Raw genomic sequence first — 20025 nt, forward strand, 5'->3', positions numbered from 1 at the left:
ATAAAACGACAGGATTGCTTTAATTTTCTTTTTATGTTTAAAATAGGGTATTCTGTATACTTCTGCACTACTTGTCACGCCTGTAGAGATTAAAGAGGACATGAACCTTGAAACATTCAGGTGATTTAAAATGGCATCGAGAAATGCATCTGTATGTTTTATGTTCTCGTGGGAAAAGATTCATCAATCAGATTTGGAATTGGTAATCCATGTATTTCGTGCTGCAAATTCTGGGAAAGTTGTTCAATAACAATGTATCGGTCGGAGAGAAATGATATACCTACTAGCACAGAATATTGCAGACGACTCGGCGTTTAAAGCTTTCCAGTAATTGTATTGGTTCCAGCCCGCTGACATCTATGTTGTTTAACAACAACATTTTTTGTACAAGTTGAGATTTATTTTTGTGAATTGAACAATAAAGGCGGTGGTTTGGGAAACCAATACCTTGACTGTAGCAGATATTAAAGTCTTTTAAAATAATTTCTTATGGAATATTGATCAAGCAAAGAGTACTGTAAATATGAAATGATTAGGTCAGATTAATGTTTCGAGTTTTAGCTTAAGAGATATGAAAGGGTTCTGTGCCCTTTCACCATTATTAAGGTAAGCATGGGTACCCTTCTGCCATCATATAATAAAACGCTTAAGAAAATCAAATGTTCATTTGGTTTTTATTTAATCTTATATTATGATAATAAATATTAATAAACTATACATAGATGTGTTAGGCAGACGATTATTAATAGAACTTCATTCAAACACAAATCTTAACATTTTCAGTGAATCTCGAAATATCCTTCACCGCACAATACAATATTCCCTTTTTTCTCTTTTCTCATAGCAACCCGATCGACTTCTGCAGCATCCTGCCCATTTTAAACCAATGTTTATTACTATTATTGTTTGCTGATTCCTGTTTAGTTATAAAAAAACCCAGTTTTTCCTATCATCATTGTAGCGAATTATATTTTGAGCACTTCTCTTAAAATGAGTCAAAAAGTCTTAAGACTCAATTATAAAGAATTGTCATTCCTATAACTATGGTAGTGAAACAGATGTTCGTCACTTCTCTTTACATTAGACCAAAACTCCAAAGTCCAAAAACAGATTATGGTCATTACTGTTAACATCAGACTAAAAGTGAAAAGTCCCAGTTATGAATAATAGTCATTCCTATTACCATGACATGGAAACTATGATCACTTGTATTGACATGAGTCAAAATGTCTAAGTACCCAATTATGAAGAAGAGTCTTTACGTAACCATCGTTGTAAAATTGATGATAACACTTCCCAATCCTTTCGACTGACTGAACCGGAGTATTTCCCCTTACTTAATTGCCTAACAAGTTAAAACTCATTATATTGATACGAACATGTTCCCTATGACATTGAGTATATTGATCGCTAATAACAAATAGATAAACAAATGTTAAATGGCGGACCCTAAAATTAAGGCGATGAGACGATAGATGCTGTACGTTTAATAGCTTAAAGCAAAAAGCCGAAATTGTAAACCGATCTTTAAAACACAAGTTTATCATGACAAACAATTTTGAAAAATAATTAGAAAACATATTAGTCACTTACGAAAAATATAAACATAACATAACATAAAATACAAATATTAAATAATAATAATAAAAAATATAAAGTCATAGACACACTGTTACAAATATGTGTGGAAATAAAAAAATGCAGACTCCCCTTTAATTATGGACAATGCGGCCACTAACAATGATGTCGGTCAATCACACCCTTCTTTTGTACAAGTTCAGATGTATTCAGGGGACTTAATTGGTATATACTATATGGGTGATTGAACTTCCTAACAAATAACTCGGCTCTCGCACATTGTTGAGTGTAAAACAGGTTAATCTTAACACGAATGAAGGTGTTTTTGTCGGAAACAAGGTTTACGGAGTAAATTTCGTTTAGTAAATTGGCTCCAGCGTTAAGACAGTACTAGCTAATAACACGGCTTTATTGTTGCACTGGTTTAACTACAAGAGTATTTGTATGTTGAGGAAATTAACTCCTAGCTATTTTTTGTTTTTTTGTACGAGCACTAAGCTCTTATAGCTACAACAGCTATCAATGAGGTTAAGAGTTGTTCCAAAAATGACGGAATGCGTCCACTACTAGAAGCTGAGCATTTGAGGGCCCAAGACGTTCCGGGGATTGGCATCGACATAAAGAGCCAGAGGTTGCTGTTGGAACGCAGCTTGAGCTCGCAATCTGTTGCAGTCGATCAGGGGTTGTAGGGACGGGTGCATCAGCGTGATCAAACTACCTGTCTTTTTTGCTCGGGCGTATACAGCTTTTCATATTCAACCTCAATGAATTAGCGGAATTAAAATTACAGACACCATAAGGCCGACACAATTTAAACCAAGAGCTCGAGCTCAGGGCTCAGTAGCTTCACGGCATAGGCTCAGCCACAACTTATTCATACACACTACTCTATATATACTCATGTGCGAAACGAATCAAAACTCTCTTCTTTCAAATACCCTATAGGTTGACTTCATGCTCAGTTTACGCTTGATGCTTTTTTTTTATTTATTTACCAGGGACGAGCTCAGTAGCCATACCTAAACTAAAAGCCTGTTTGTAGGGACCAGATATTTATCGAGACACACCGTAGACAATGTTTCTTAGAAACAGACCACATTTGTATTTTTAGCTTTGAATTTGATAAACCTTCATGAGTTTCAAAATATATTATGATGACTGACTGACTGACAGCAGTTCTGTCAATGTTAGATGTGGGAACCAGACGGTACAAATGTAAGGTTTTCCAAGTTTAAGATTTACAGTAAACTCGTATTTCAATGACTGTTCCAAGGCGCTGTGTTGACCAATCTTTTTGATGACGCTATTGTGACGAGTGTTTGATCTGGTTTTAATGATAGTGCGTTTGTGTCTCTTATTCAGTGTTGTTTGGGCCCTCATCTTGTGCCTCTTAATAGGGTTTATATTTGAATAACTGACTACTTGACTTGTACATTGTATTATCATTGTTTTGTTTCAGCGCATGTGAACGATGTAGGACGCTATTGGTCATTCTGTTATGTTTTTGGATCGATCATTGTCATAACTCAAATAAAATGTAGAAAGCAAACACAACTCATATATTGTGATACATGTTTTATTTTTCTGAATTATGTATATACAAGTACAAAGTATACTTTTGACATATCTTGGTAGTTTAGTTCATTTTTAATAAGTAATTAACAATAATCTTACTTCGAATTTATTTCATATAATGAATAGACAAGTATGTGTCAAATACGTAAATGACATTAACTTATACCACTTGGTTATTTTTTGCATTGACAAGGTGTTCATCTGATGTCAGGCATGGCTAGTTATCATGTATCAGCGTAACCTTTTTGTTAGCTTAAGAAAGAAATAAATAGAACAATTGTGAAAAAGGCAGAGATATTCAGCAATCAGAACCACAATGGCCATCATAATGCAGAATTCTCAATGAAGAAAGATAAGCCAAAACACACAACCAGTGTTAACAAACAAAAACATTAAAAACCATATTTTCTTTGGAGAAGTAACACAATTTGTACACTTGTACCTATATCTAATGACATTTGTCTTCGTTGATTCATTTCGCAAAATGTTTTAACTGTTCTATGCATTGTCATTTGAATTGTATGACTTATTTGATAATCGAAATAGCTAATACCCTATTAGAGTTTAAACTATTCACTAAAACATTCACAATCAAAGTAGTCCGTATACTGGTTATAGAGAAAAGAAATTAAACTTGTGCATTAACAAAACAGTCACCTTTCGACTCACAATCCCATTGAATTCAATTATATGTATTTTAATCTGAACTTCATTAGTAATAATAACAGAAACTCGTTGTCAGACATTAACTAGATTAGTATCGTGGTAAATAGGATAAAATTACCTTAATTCAATTAATCACTAAAAGTTCAAATTTTATCTTTTTTGTTATAATTATTTTTTTATGTGACACAAAATGCTATGTTTCGCCAAGACATTCGTAACAGTTTCGAAAATATACTTATAATTACAATTTTGTTAATAATTGATGTGAGGTGTCTGTTGAAACTTGTAAATAGTATAGCTCAATTGAAACGCAGTTTAAATCATTCCATGCCAACATCAACTGAATGAATCCCTCGTTTGATTTTGTTCAAATCTTCGTTTGTTGAAGTACTTAAAATAATTAATTTAAATAAAAGCCTTTGTTATTAGAAGTCGTCCACAATATGGCACCTAAATATTAAGCGTCGAAAAATGTCTCACTTTTGGTATGCAAAGTCTTTGGCTCTTTAGGTAAAATCCATGATACATATACATAAACAATGCGAGAATCGATAAGGGCACACTAAAAAATTATCAAAGTCTTTTACAGGGAAAGAATGGTGTACGCAAGCAGAGACAACAGAAGGCTTCCGAGAGCGGCAGCCATTTTTTCCTTCCCGCTGCACCCACCGACTTTCACCGTCAGTGTAAGGTCGTTGCTTTCACCACCAGTGACGGTGCCAGTAATGGTGACCGTATGTTCGGCTGCTGTGGCCTTGTCGAGAGTAATACCGGAAGCCGTTGTCACAGCTCCAGTAGCTGAATCAACATCAAAGGTGGCATCTGGAATGGTTAGACATTGACACATAGAGATATTCTGACATTGCCAATGGTGTTCTAAAACAAATAGTTAGTATGCATTACAAATACGCTTACATAAAATGGATGTGTCTCAACTTCAAAAAACAAACAAGATTGTTATCGACTTTCGTTATTTACAAGCATGGACTATTTATTTTACTTACGACTGAACGCCGGAACACGGTATGCATTACGGATTGTTTAAACTACCTTTAAAAACAAATAGCAAACGGATCAAACTTAACAAATATAGTCTGGTGAAAGCGTCGTAGTTTAAATTAAGCAAGTATCTTGAAGAAAACGAGAAAGGCACGTCTGATATGTAGCATATTTGCACAAGTACAGATACTCTATTGGTCTTACCCTAGGGTTATATAAATGTTTGTCATAGTCTTGTTTTAAGGACTTAGTAAACATGTTTCAGTGGTCATATTCTAGGGCTATATAAATATCTTTAACAGTTTTGTTTTTGAGTACTACATACAGATGTTCCAGTGATCCTACCCAGGGTTATATAAATGTCTGTCATATTTTGTGTGTGAGTACTATATACAGATGTTCCAGTGGTACTAACCTATGGCTGTATACATGTCTGTCATAGAGTTGCTTATACTCAAATAGTTAGAATTGTTACTTATTACCCCTCGTAAGTTCTACACTAGAAAAAAAAGAGTTTGTTTTACACATTTCATTCAATTTACCTTTGATGAGTTTGATGTGATGGTTTCTTTTAAACAAAATGTTGTTTTAGCAACACAATACTAAAATTTGATCATGTCATCTTAAGGTGTGTAAAGAAATGTTAATTACTCATTTAGCAATAAAATATCAATGAAATAGTGTAGACCACATGTTGAGGACTGCTGCTGTTTATATTATTAGCCAGAGTATGGAAATAGTTTGTGGTTTAATGGAAGGATGCTACACCCTGTCCTCCTGAGAGCGATCCCTTCTTTCCTCATGGAGTAAAACATTGCGCCCTTCAGCCCTCAAGGAGATCAGCATTGGCACCCTTCTGCCCCTATGGAGACCAGCGTTGGCACTCTTTTGCATGCAATTAAATGCTTATAGAGACTGGCAATTGCAAATTTTATTTTGATTATAATTTATAACATGATTGTATGATTTTACATATTTGGCAGTTGAAACATTATATAACACTTTCTGTCGAGTGCATAATATTTTTTACAGACAATCTGCCATTTGTCTTTAAGCTAAAACCTGGCTGAAACCCTATCTATTTCAATCAAATACATTACTTCTAAATGTTAGTGTCAATCCAGATATTCTGTTTAGTTTATAGATAAACCCACTCGCTTCTCACCAAGGTACCTCGCCGGCCTCGGCACATGTGAGTTTAATGTGGTCACTAAGCCGGACAAGTGGGTTTTCTCCGGGTTCTCCGGTTTACCTCACAACATATGACCACACTCTCGCGTGAAATCTCCAAACGAGAGTGGTTAATAGATTGTTGCAATAACTTCACAATCATTTTCAAATAATACGTTAAGGTACGTACCAGAATCCGCATACGTAACGACACTGCCGGTAACAGAAACAGAAACATCACCAACCGATTCTCCTTTAAATAAAAAGTTCGTTTTGTAAATTGGGCAATAATCTATTTAAACAGAGTTTAAAAAGCTTTCGCAGTTTTATAGTCTTATTTTCAACATGGAATATTATATTTTATAGTATATGCATATTATATATTTTCATTTTCAATTTTAATTAACAATTTATTTCGAACGGCTGTCTCCTGTACCATTTTGGAAAGTCTTTTGTTTGTTTTCGAGCATTCATTAATTCAAATATCGGAACGGTATCAAGTAGTACCGTGCCGTAAGTAGATTGCCGATACATTTTTACGCGGTTCAGTTTATCGCATACTTCGTAATAGTTTTTCCCTTTAACCATTATGATGTACTAATTAACTACTAATGTAACTTATATTTTAATTAGCCGATACGCATTCATAACCTGGAACTGGTTCGATTGAAAATAAGTTAATGGAATTATTTTAACAACAGTTTAGACTTTAAATACTGATTCCTTCAACATCCCACCATTGGATTGTTTTTAATTTAGTGTGATTTTGATTTGAAAAAATGATGTTCATGGAATGCTTGATTTGATTGCAGTATACGGAACTTTTGGTCGTCGCTTGTATGGACTAAAATGATTGACAATCGGTCATCCTGTATTTAAAATTACAAATTACAAATTAGCGGTTTCTTTTATTTGCCAGTTTGCTAGATTTAAATTAAACCAATACCACCAAAAAATATTCGCGCATGTATATCATCATCGTCGGCGACCACGGTGCTTTCTTCTGTATGTAACATAACGTCAGAAAAATTAACAGAAAATATCTCGTTTATATGAATTGGCGTAATGCAGGGGAGACAACTCTTCTTCCAATGCTAAATACTATACAATTACCCTGTACTTGTCACTTGACTTCAAAGGCGAGTGGTCTGAGTAACTGGTTTAAAACTTGAAGTGATCAAGCAAATCGAGTTAAATTGGAGCTTTCGCCAAAATACTTTTTCGACGGGAGAATATATATATGCATTTTTAAAGATTTTTTGTTTCGAAGGGAATTTAACAATCACTGGACAATGTCTACAAATTTTAATCAAAGATTTCTACCGACCTGGACCTAAACCATCGGCTACGCATAACTCTTTTGTTGTTGTTGTAAAAGGGGGCCCGGCGACATCCCCAATTGACACCGTAACCGTAGCTGTTCCAGTTGCAGAGGTATCATCTGTTGCTCTAAAAATAGCAAAAACTCGTCAGACTTTTCGATATCACTTATAATAATATTATCGCACATGCCCAATCTTTTTTTCGAGCTTATGGTACGATCGATTTGTAGAATTGCTATGTATGTTTGATGATAACACATATTGTTGATCTTACGAAACATTATCGTACATTCGTAAATCAGCTTACCCAAGTCAGTATAACTAAGATTTATGAACGATATTAGTATCTTCGTTTGTCTTGTTTTTTTTTCGTTGGTTTGTTATTCGTTATTAGTGCAAGTCATCGATAAGTATGTGATGGCCGAAATATCTATATATATATATTTTCCGTATCTATTCCGTAGCAGAAATGTTTTACTGAAATGTTCACTTACCACTACGTTTGACAGAATGGAAGGTAGGGGAAGATGCTACATGTCTGCATAGTCTTATATGACCTTTTTTGAAAAAAAGACACTGATATTATCCTTCGTTTAATTTTATAAACTTACATGATTAAAAGAACCAACTCTGTATTTGCTTCGTAGTCCACTAGGGCTTTAAGCGTTACTTCGCCTGAAGTAGATGTGGCTATTTCCACAACGTTACTTGGAGTTCCGGTGACCGTGTATGAGTCCACTGAGGTGGCACCAGTGGTAGCTGTAAGCGTTGCAACTGTTGTTCCCACAGGTGAGTTCTCGGACATTGGTGCAGCAAGTGTTATTGTTCCATCGGCTCCTGTTATTGTGCCCCCACCCGTCTCGGACCAAGCAGTGATAGCCGATTCTAAAATGAAAGTATTTATTGGTTAATTAGATTGATATGATGAATGATATTTACAATTAATTAAACACCTATATGGTAATGATATGTTATTTTACCCAAAGAAAATTTTATTGTACATTTAAAACGGCTAATATTAGTGAGGGTTAATTCTCTTTTTTTTAAATTTATATCATGTTATCATTTTCGATCATTTTCGTAACCGGTTGCAAGAGTTAATAAAACGCCAAATGGCTTCCTTTTTGACAGTGTACAAAAAAATGTTCAACGAATCATAAAAGCCGAGAGGTAATGAATTGTTGCCTCATCGATGTTTAAAGAATAAATATTTACACTTGAACTTAATTAAATGAATTTTTTGTAAATATGCATAAATAAAAAAATACTTTAAGTGCAATTTTTCAGTTCTGTTCCTGTCTGCAGCTGTACTAAAACAAATTAGCACAAGAAAAAGTTGCATTGTTCAAAATAGTATATTGTATCAATTATGTAATTTGCAACAATCATTTATTTATTCAGAAACGAGGACGATAAAGACCCTTCTACCAAGAGAACTATATTCCATACAATACATTTCCAACATAAACAGGACCACTGCAAGCGATTTTTTTCGATAAATAGGATTTATTTTTAAATCAACAATAATCATTGCTATATTTAAGGCCATGGTTTCGTGTTAAGGGACATAAGAGTCAAGTCTATTTTGAATATCTTGACCAATCGTTGTGTCATAGTTGAAGCCAAGTATTGAGTTTATGCGCGCCGACCTCGATCATGACCACTAATGTAAGTATTAAGACATGAATACGATAATTTGAAGCTTTCTCTTACGTCACTCTTTTCCCATAATTCTCTAATAGGTGGCGCTGTGTTTTAGAGCCTAAAGCATTGTTAAGCGCGCCTTCAGCCGGGAGCGGTCATTTTTAAGAAATTTGAACCCGCTCTCCCTCCCATTTTGTAATTATACTTGTGCATTTCATGGCGTGTTTTGAGGCTGCATGTATACAATATATTTGTTTAATTCTCATTGCAGCCTCCTTTTTCGGCCAAAATTAATTAAACTATGTTTTTATTGCATGGTGTTGTTTTTCCTGTGTTCCAGCTTGATGCTTTGAGTGCCTAGGATAACTAAAACAACACATTTCTATAACAGCAAATCGTTGTTGTTGCCATTTCTTTAAATGATATTGAAAATTGAACGACTGAAATAATACAGTTATAAGTGGTTTTCTGTTGGTCAAAATAACCGAGACATATTTAAAAAAAGGACTCAGCTTTCACACTGCTACTTTCCTATGTTTCCTATGTTTTTGGAATGAACGCGGTCGATTTCCAGATTTCCAAAATTTGCTCAATATTCACCTGTAAAGGTTACAATAACATATCATAACATAGGTACGAGTGAATATTTTGATTCTAATTTTCAATTATTTCTTTTTTAATAAAAGAGTAATCAAATTCTTAAACATATTATCTTTTGTATGTGTTGGATTTGTATTAATGTAGACCATACAAATACTATTAATGTATTCCCGAACGTTGATAATCGCTTGATAATCGAATTGTTGTCATCGCTTTTTATAACTTTGCTCTGCTTTTTATATTGTCACAGTGTGTGTCAAAATATTTTCTACAACGCATTTCTCTCCTTTAAGAAAGATCTTCGAAATAATTCTGGTTTTATTGTCAAGGTAAATTTATGGAATAAATATTGACTTATTTTAAAAAAAAACTACAAATATCAACCTAACCAGTGGTATTGTTATTCTACTTCGGCAACCGTATAAATATAAAGAGCCCGTATGTAAACTGCAATGGTACCGCATGATTCATTCCGATGCCGTACGGTACTTGGTCGGGAGACGGACGGAAGTCGTCAGATACACGTACGATATTAAGACTAAGATATACTAAGTAAGAACCTAAAAAATCACGCCAGATAGACAAGGTACCCTCGCTGCCGCCCGGGTATTTTGCAAACTTTCAACGTAACTTGTAACATACTGGCAACCAACTAATGGTCCAAGGATATGTAACTGTTCTCTTAAGTTCAAATGTAACATCATGACAAAATACATGCGTTTTCAGAAAGTTTGTTTTATGAATTTATGGATTATTAAAAACTAAAGAATGCATACTGGACCATTCTCTAAACGATTTCTTAATAGTATAAAAGTATTTTGGAGTTCAGCAAATGTAATTAATTTATTTCTAACATACAAGTTACTTTCGCTGATGGTATCTATAAGGATCATTATAGACCTTATCGCTCCGTGTAAAAATAGCATTCGAAAAAGATGCTTGATTAAAATTCAAAGAAGTTACTTAACATAAACATAGCTTGTGCTATATGCTTGTAATAGCAGGTCAGTTTCATAGTTTATAATTGTTTTTGTTTATGTTCAACCCGAATTCTGAACAAAGTCACTAAGTAATGATTTCTTCGTCACAAAAACGCTGCTGACTTTAAGATATCAATAAGTCAGAGGCGTTCCAACTCCTTAATGTGTATGTATTTATGTTAAAATTATTTAGAGTAAGATAACAGAAAGAATCTTGCAAGATACCAGATCTCTGAACGTCGAAGAACACAAAAGCACAGAAAACAATTTCCCGAAATCTTTATTAATATTTTATCAATCATAAATAAATGCAAAGTGGACCGACGCGGCTCTGAAATTTAAAAATAAAACAGATGAATGTTTAACACTTTATTGTATGCGTTTTGAAGATGAACTGTTTGAATATTTACATTCTCATGCTCGTGCTGTTATTTTCTTTGAAAAGAAAGTAAATGGAAATGTATTTTATTTCATCCCTGTTCCTCGACCCATTTACTTTGCAGACAGTCTCCCGGGGATTTGAATGACCAATGCAATGACAAATGCTATACAAACACAACTTGTCATTATTGTATAACCTTTTGTTAAAACAGAAAAGGAAGTATATGTTGGCACGGCGCATTTGAATTGTAACGACGTTAAATTTATAACGACGCATTGAACAGACCGTGTTCAGTGTGAACACACCTGAGCAAACACAGAATAAAATATAGGGCAAAAACCAGCCAGATAAATATGATCACCGCGTACTCGGTTTGTATAAATTGCAACCCAACCTTAAAACGTTGTCATATTTATAAAGTAACATTCTTTTTCTCTAAAATTCGTATTGAGTATAGTGGAAACATGTTGTCTGTCAATTTTGCAATTTAAATTCCATTGCACTGATGCAATCAGTTTAAATCTTTCAACTGTAAAACTACGCAATTATTTTGTTCTAATTCACTGATGTGAGGCTTTTCGAAGATATTAAACACAAACGAGATACGATTAGTTTACAAGTATTAAATGAAGACCACATTTGAAAGACATAAGACTAAGGCTAACAGACACTTGACATGAGACCCTCGACACAGGCAGATCACACATGCATCAGAATACCTATAAACTAAAAAATGATGTAATAATCTCACTTTCTCTAACAAACTACATATATTTTGACCACAATCATCGAAAATATGTTATGATCCCATTTAATTTACAAGTGGGATAGTCCGAAAAACACTATATACATAACCACCTCAGATTTATTTTTGACTGTCAAGTTTTGATTTAAAAATTGTAGCAACAGGTGCATCAAATAAAAATGTTCTTTTCTCTTGCAGGATTGAGCAAAGTGGTTATTAGGGAAAAATAGGTGACACGATAATTGGATGTACGTGACAAATGGAAACTGTAAAGCATATCCATTTTAAACAATTATTTAAAGTTGTTAATAACGTAGTTTCATACTTTTTTATTTAGCGAAGAGTTATGTTGCAGCCCACTTTATTTAGATAAAAGTCTGATGCTCGTTTCATCATATATTTACGAGATACACAATCGTATTCAACTCGTTTTAATATAAAATATTTTAGTAAGCATATCAAAATGCTCGCTTACTAACAAATTTCCTGAACTCGTTGACTATATGACGACTCATGACAGTTCCTATATATCTCTGTTGTAAAATAAATATTTGGTATCGCATTTGCTTGTTAGAACGTACCAAGATATTTTTGTCGACGACCCTTTATGCTAAAAGCTATATATTTTTAGAGTCAGAAATTATCAATCTTTGTATGTAAAGCATTCAATTCAGAACTGTAAATAACCCTGTCATATTAACAAATTCCACATTTTACATTGTGTAAGATACCATTTGTTCAGTTTCGCCGATTTGCATATTTCAATTAACTTAATGAGAGTTTAATTTAAATTTGTTTGTCAATGGCTTTGAAAAATATATCGAATCAAACATGTGTATTAATACCAATGTATATATTTGAATATTTGAGATATTTCATAAGAAACAAAGTATAAAGTTTATTCTTAATTTTGCCATAAACGACTCGAATGTTATTTCATTTTATTTCATGCATTCAAACAGTTATCTTTCTTTTTATAAACCCTATAAACCTCTATCGCCATGCTAATACGCATACTGATAATTTATCAATGATAAGGGGTAAATTTTGACTGATGTCTTCATGTATATTGCGTAAAATGTTAAACACGAAAGAAACTTTGTAATTTTGTGTTATATTATGTGTGAATGTTTAGACCCCGTTTATATGACGTGAGCAAATTTATCCTCGTGAGAAATGTGGCCATATAAACGCAAAAAAGCCACATGTTTAAATTTACCATTAAGGTCTTGAGTTGGGGTAAATGTGCCTCCCGTTGGACTCTCATGTCAGATAAACCTTCTGATTTTGGTCGGAATTTTCAGTAAATGTTCGTCATAATTATAAAATTGTAGAGTGAACATTGTTATAAATACACAATTATTTATTTTATTAAATCTATGATTGTCGAAATTCCTTCTGCACACAATTTATTATATGCATTTTATTTAAAAAAAATCCAGCAGTGAATGAACATGAACAGCTAATATTAAGTGTTCGAACAGTCTTACAATTATAGAATGAGGTAATACAGGACATCTGTTAGATTAATCTAACAAAACAAAAATGAATTATATATAAATATTTATATCGCTAGTCACTGGTCATGACACTTTTTACATTGAAATAAACACGAACTAATATTTGATACGTAATCGCAGAAAATAAGACTATATCAAAATGATAAGGACATAATTAAACTCATTATCTGTATGCTTTACATTTAGCATTTTAGTTTCTGATTGTTCATAAAATATAACTTTTGCCAGTCTTTCTAATTTTGTTTCCACCAAACCCGAATTTGTCCGACACGGATTGGATGCGACAACGCAGTAGTACCAACAGTATTTAAATCGTGAGGTTTAAACAAAGCACCGCGTGTTTGCCTGGTGCCAGTTTTGTCTCAACAGCCTCTAGAAGGTATTGATAAAGAAACAACGAACGACAAAATCATGCAATGCTGACTTTAACATGTAAGCTAGCTTACGGCCAATTACATATCTTCTCATATCGGAATCTTTTAACTTCGCAACAACAACTCCCGATGCGCCCTACGGCTAATTAAAAAAAAACAAGGTGCCTACAGGACAGTCTCGGTACCTTGCATGCCTCATATTTTATAAGTAATGTCATGATAATAAACATGCATTTTCTGATCTGATTTTCTTTTCTGAATGATTGGTTTATTGAAAATTATCGGAGCATTTCAGAGTTAAGCCATTTTAAATTAATTTATTAATGCAATACATTTAATTCACCTATGGTCCACGGTATCAAACGTCTGCATAGAGTCCATGAAAATACTTTTAACCTCATCGCTCCGTTTAAAACAATGTTTGAAAAAAACGCTTATTAAAACACAAGCGATTGAAATTCAAATGATAGTATATAAGTTAAAATCAACTCAGCTTGTGTTTTCTGTAGCATATATTGTTGGTAACATTATGTCAATTCCATATACAATATGGTTATATTTATTTGTGTCAACCATTTGTCCATTACCCGATTTCTGAACAAAAGCACTCGTTCATTAAAGAAGATATAAACCAACTCTGAGTTCTTGACTTGAAGACATCATTAAATCGAAGGCCTTTCAACATCCTTATTTGTTTTTAAATAATATTATTTAAAGTGAAATTACAAATGTTTAAACATACCAGATCTCTGAACGCCGCAGAACACCATTGCACAGAAAACAATTTCCCGAAACATCAGTAAATCGCAGGTGTGCGTGGAACGTTTTTCAATCAGCCGATATGGCGCTACAGCCCCGACCTGACAATTTATACTGCAGAATGCTAGGGTTTCTACGGCAGCAAGACAACATTACCTTATTTAGACAAAATGTTATGTGAGTTGCAATTTTCAATTGCAAACAAACTGACACTCGAGGACTCATTGATTTTATTATATGAGAACTTTTATTAAATGTATTATCGATCGGCTACAAAACAGTGCAGGTGTCATCAATAAATTAATGAACGCCTTGGTGGTCCTGTAATGAACAGATACCAAACAAAGTTAAATACTGCACTGCCTGCGTTTTGAAAATGATTTATATTATTGATTTACAATAACAAGAACAAAAGGGGTCATGTACTGGTCAGGCCCAATTCCAAGTCAAGTTTTAGGGCCATGGGTTTAGGCATTGTTGAGTTATCACTCGGACAAGCTTTAAAATTATTTTGTTATCACTGTGACCTTGACCTTTGACCCGATGACCCCCAAAATCAATAGGTGTCATCTACTGGTCAGGCCCAACCTTCATGTGAAGTTTGATGACCATACGTCCAGGAATGCCATAATTATAAGGTTATTATCTCGTGACAATAAGTCAGCCTTCGCAAAAATGTCCCCATTGTATCTTTATTTTGTATTTAAGATGTAAACAAGTACCACAGACTGTGGTCACTTCTCATAACATGAGACACACACAAAGTCAAGAGTTTCTATCGCAATTGTAGCGAAACCGATGATAACCCTTTCCAACCCCTTCCATTGACATAACCGGAGTACATTCCCTTACTTTACTGCCTTACACGAGATATACAATAAGATAAAACAAAACTTAAATAGTAGGTCTTGACTTGAAAGTAAATCTGAAATTTAAAACGATTTAAATTAAACGTTGTTTTATTATGACATCTATCAGTTTTACAAACAAAAACAAGAAAGCTATTTAGTGTTACAAAGACAGTTGGAAGTATGAACATTAAAGAATAATTACTAAACAAATATAATGTCATAGACATACTTTCACAAATATATGTAAAACATATAAAATGAAAATACAAAATGCGTAGCAATAGTAATCCCTAATAAATCGACAGGGTTGCTTTAATTAGTTTTTATGTTTACAATAGGATATGCTTGTATACTCCTGCACTACTCGTCACGCCTGTAGAGTCAAGAAATGCATCTGTATGTTTTATGTTCTCGATGGAAAGGATTCGTCAATCCGATTTGGAATTGGTATTCCATGCATTTAGTGCTGCAAAACCTGGGCAATTTGTTTAATAAAAAATGTATAAGCCGGAGAGCAAAGATATACCTACTAGCACAGAAGATTGCAGACGACTCGGCGTTTAAAGGCTTCCCGTTAATTGTGCAAATAGGCTACTGACAAAGTGTTGTTTAACAACAAAATTTTATGTACAAGTTGCGATGTATTTTTGTGACTTGGTGGTTTCTATAAAGGCGGTGATACGTGAAACGAATACCTCGACTGTCGCAGATATTAAACACATGTAAAAGCATGCATTATGGAAAATTGATCAAGCAAAGAGGAGTACTATAAATGTGATATGTATGGCTCTCTGATTATGCCAGATTAATGATTCGGGATTTAGGTTAAGAGTTTGAAACGGTGCTGTACCCTTTTTAGCACCCATCCACCATTATGAAGGTAAGCATTGGCACACTTCCGCCATCATAGAATAAAACGCTCAAGGAAATTAAATGCTTATTTGGTTTTGATTTATTCTTATATTATGATAATAAATTTCAACAAACTATACATACACGTGTTTGACAGATAATTCTTAATAGAACTTCATTCAAACAAAAATCCTAACATTTTCTGTAAATGGCGAAATGTCCTTCACAGCATTATTAATGTACTATATTTTCTTTTTTCTCATAGCAACCCCACCGACTTTTCAGATTCCTCCCTTTTTAAAACCAATGTGGTTTATTACTTTTATTGTTCGCTGGTGACGCTTCGTCCTCAAGTATAAATATTAGTTTTACCTATCACCATGGTAGTGAGTTAGGTTTTGAGCACTTCTATTAACATAAGTCAAAAGGCCTGAATACCCAAATATGAAGAATAGTCATTCCTATAACCATGGTTGTGAAACATATGTCCGTCACTTCTCTTAAAATGAGACCAAAACTCCAAAGTCCAAGAAACAGATTATGGTCACTACTCTTAACATCAGATCAAAATTGAAAAGTTCCAGTTATGAATAACAGTCAATCCAATTACCATGGTAGAAAAATAATTAATAGTTCTTTACATGCGACTTTACGTCCAAGTTATAAATATTAGTCATTCCTATTACCATGACATGGAAACTATGATCATTTGTATTAGCATGAGTCAAAATGACTAAGTACCCAATTACGAAGAAGAGTCTTTACGTAACCATGGTTGTAAAAGTGATGATAACCCTTCCCAACCCTTTCCAATGACTAAACCGGAGTATTTCCCCTTATTTAAGTTTAAGTTCATAATATTGATACGAACTTGTATCCTATGACATTGAGTATATTGATCGCTAATAACAAATAAATAAAACAAAAGTTAAATGACAGGCCCTAAAATTAAGGTGAAGAGACGATAGGTGCTGTAGGTTCAATAGCTTGAAGCAAAATCTGAGATTGTAAACCGATCTTTAAAAAAACGAAAGATTTTGAATAAGAGTGTCACTTCAATTATGCACAATAAGGCTGCTTACAATGATGTCGTTCAACCACATACTTTCTTTGTACAGAAACATGTATTCAGGAGACTTAATTAGCATATACTGTAAAGGTGTTGGAACTTCAAACGAATAACTGGACTGTCGCAGATTGTAAGTATCTTCCATGATCAAGAGTGTAAGATTGGTTCATCTTACCCCGACTGTAGTTTTTTTTTTGGTTTAGTAAATTTGCTCCAGCGTTAAAGCAGAAATTGCTAATACTTCGGCTTTATTGTTGCACTGGCAGTTTTACCCACAAGAGAATTTTAATGTTGAGGAATTTTAATGTTGAGAAAATTAACTCTTAGCTAAATTTTTGTGCGAGCACTTAGCACTTATAGCTACAATGCCTATTATTGAGGTTTAGAGTAGTTCCCAAAATGACGGAAGGCGTCCACTACTAAAAGCTGAGCAATAGAGAGCCCCAGACGCTCCGGGCAGCGACAGAAAGAGCCAGGGGTTGCTGTTGGAAAGCAGCTTGAGCACGCAATATGTTGCAGTCGATCATGGATTGTTGGGACAGGTGCATCAGCGTGATCCAACTACCAGACGTTTTTTTGGCTCGTACGTGTATAGCTTTTCATATTCAACCTCAATGAATAAGCGGTATTTAAGTTACAGACACCTTAAGGCCGACACGCTTAAATCAAGAGCTCAGGGCTCAGTAGCTTCACCGCATAGGCTCAGTCAAAAACTATTGACACAAACTGCTCTATATATACTCATGTACGAAACGAATCAAAACTCAACAAGAATTTGACGTAAACGCTTAATGCTTGTTTTTCATGGACAAGCTCAGTAGCAATACCTTGACGAAAAACCTGTTTGTAGGCACCAGATATTAATCGGGACACACCGTACAAAATGTTCATCAGAAACAGACCACACATACATCTTGCATTTTTTGCCTTGAATTTGATAAGGAAAACCTTCACGTGTTTCAAAGTATATTATGATGACTGACTGATTTAAAGCACTTCTGTCAATGTTGTATGTTGGAACAAGTTGAGAGAATTGTAAGGTTTTGCGCATATAAACAAGTTTCAACCCCACAGTAAATTCGCTCCATAGCGCTGTGTCAATCATTTTTGATAAAGCTATTGTGACGAGTTTTTTGGACTTGTTTTGATGATAGTGCGTTTGTGTCTCTTATTCAGTGTCATTTGGGCCATCATCTTGTGCATCTCAACATGGTTTAAATTTGAATGTCTGACTACTGGACTTGTACATTGTATTATCATTGTTTTGTTTCAGCGCATGTGAACGATATAGGACGCTATTGGTCATTCTGCTATGCGCTTGGATCGCCATCGGCATAACTCAGATAAAAATGTAGAAAACAAACACAATTGTGATACATGTTTTACTTTTCTCAAATATTAATATACATGTACAAATGTTACTTTTGACACATCTGGGTAGTTATGTTCAATTTGAAAAAAGAGATTTACAATAATCTTACTTTGAATCTATTGTATACAATAAATAGGTTGGTATGGGTCAAATACGTAAATCACATTAACTTATACCTCTTGGTGATTTTTTTTCTTACTTATAACGTGTTCATCTTATGTCAGGCATGCAAAGTTATTATGCATCAGCATTTACTTGTTGTAGGCTTAAGAAAGAAGGAAATAGAAAAATTGTGAAAAAGGCTGAGATATTCAGCAATCAGAACCAAAATGGCCATCATAATGCAGAATTCTCAATGAAGGAAGATAAGCCAAAACACACGAGCAGTGTTGACGAACAAATAAAATGACCCAAAAAACGATTTACTTTGGATAAATTGGACAATTTGACACTTATCCCAATATGTTATAACAATTATCTTCGTAGATTCAATTCGCAAGAAATTTTATCTGCTCTATGTATTGTCATTTGTATATTATAACATATATAATAATCGAAATAGCTAATACTCTTATAGATTGACTTTAAACTAAACTTTTCATTAAAACGTTCACAAACAAAGTAGCCCGTACACTGGTCCTAGAGCGAAAACTCCTATACTGTATAAATAAACTTGTGCATTAAAAAAAACGGTCACCCTTCGACTCACAATCGCATTGTACTCAATCATATGTAATTTTATCAGAACTTTATTGAAACATATACCAGGAACTCGTTGTCAGGCATCAACAAAATTAATAGCGTATATAATGCGATGAAATTGCATGTTTCAAAGATAAAACATCATAAAAAGTTCAATTTATAAATATTTTGTTATTATTATCTTAAAATGTGCCACCAAATGCTATGTTTCGTCAAAAAACGTTAAAAAAACTATAGAAAATATACTTGAATATAAAATTGTGTTCATGATTGCGTCATAGCTACTGTATGGTATTTGTTTAAACATGTTAAAAAATAGCTCTATTGAAACACAGCTTAAAGCAATCGTTGCCAATAATATCAATTATATAAATGAATCCCTTGTGAAATGTGTTCTAGATCTCCGTTGTTTGTTTTATTAAATTGTTAAAAGCAATATATTTTTAGAGTCAGAAATTAAATGCATACCACATTACAAATCCATCTTTGTATAGAATGCTCTGAATTAAGCATTGAATCAGAAACTGTAAATAACCCTGTTTGAATTTGTTTTTCAATGGTCTTGAATGTATATATTTAAATATTTGAGATATTTTATAAAAATAAAGTATAAAGTTTATTCTTAACTTTGCCAAAAACGAATCGAATGCTATTTCATTTTATTTGATTCATTCAAACAGTTATCTTTCTTTTTATTAACCCTATTAACCTCGATCGGCATGTTTTCACGCATACGTGATAATTTATCAATTATAAAGGGTAAATATTTAATGATGTTTTTATGTATATTGCCTGAACTTTTGAACAGGAAAGAAGCTTTGTTATGTTATGGTTTGTTCTGTGCAAATGTTTAGACCCTGTTTAT

General features: G+C 33.7%; 1 protein-coding gene across 2 annotated transcripts in view; it reads right to left on the reverse strand.

Moving 5' to 3' along the window:
- Positions 1-3138: 3138 nt before the first annotated feature.
- Positions 3139-20025, reverse strand: part of LOC128240599 (protocadherin Fat 4-like) — a 40395-nt gene continuing 23508 nt past the window's right edge. For both annotated transcript variants that reach the window (XM_052957296.1, XM_052957297.1), the window contains exons 2-5: positions 7922-8195; positions 7316-7437; positions 6179-6241; positions 3139-4641 (exon numbers count right to left, since the gene is read on the reverse strand). In XM_052957296.1, the coding sequence (XP_052813256.1) occupies positions 4403-4641; positions 6179-6241; positions 7316-7437; positions 7922-8195 (698 nt within the window). In that variant the 3' untranslated portion in view covers positions 3139-4402. The remainder of the gene's footprint in view (positions 4642-6178; positions 6242-7315; positions 7438-7921; positions 8196-20025) is intronic.

Source organism: Mya arenaria, chromosome 7, assembly GCF_026914265.1.
Source record: "Mya arenaria isolate MELC-2E11 chromosome 7, ASM2691426v1".
Lineage (NCBI taxonomy): Eukaryota > Metazoa > Mollusca > Bivalvia > Myida > Myidae > Mya > Mya arenaria.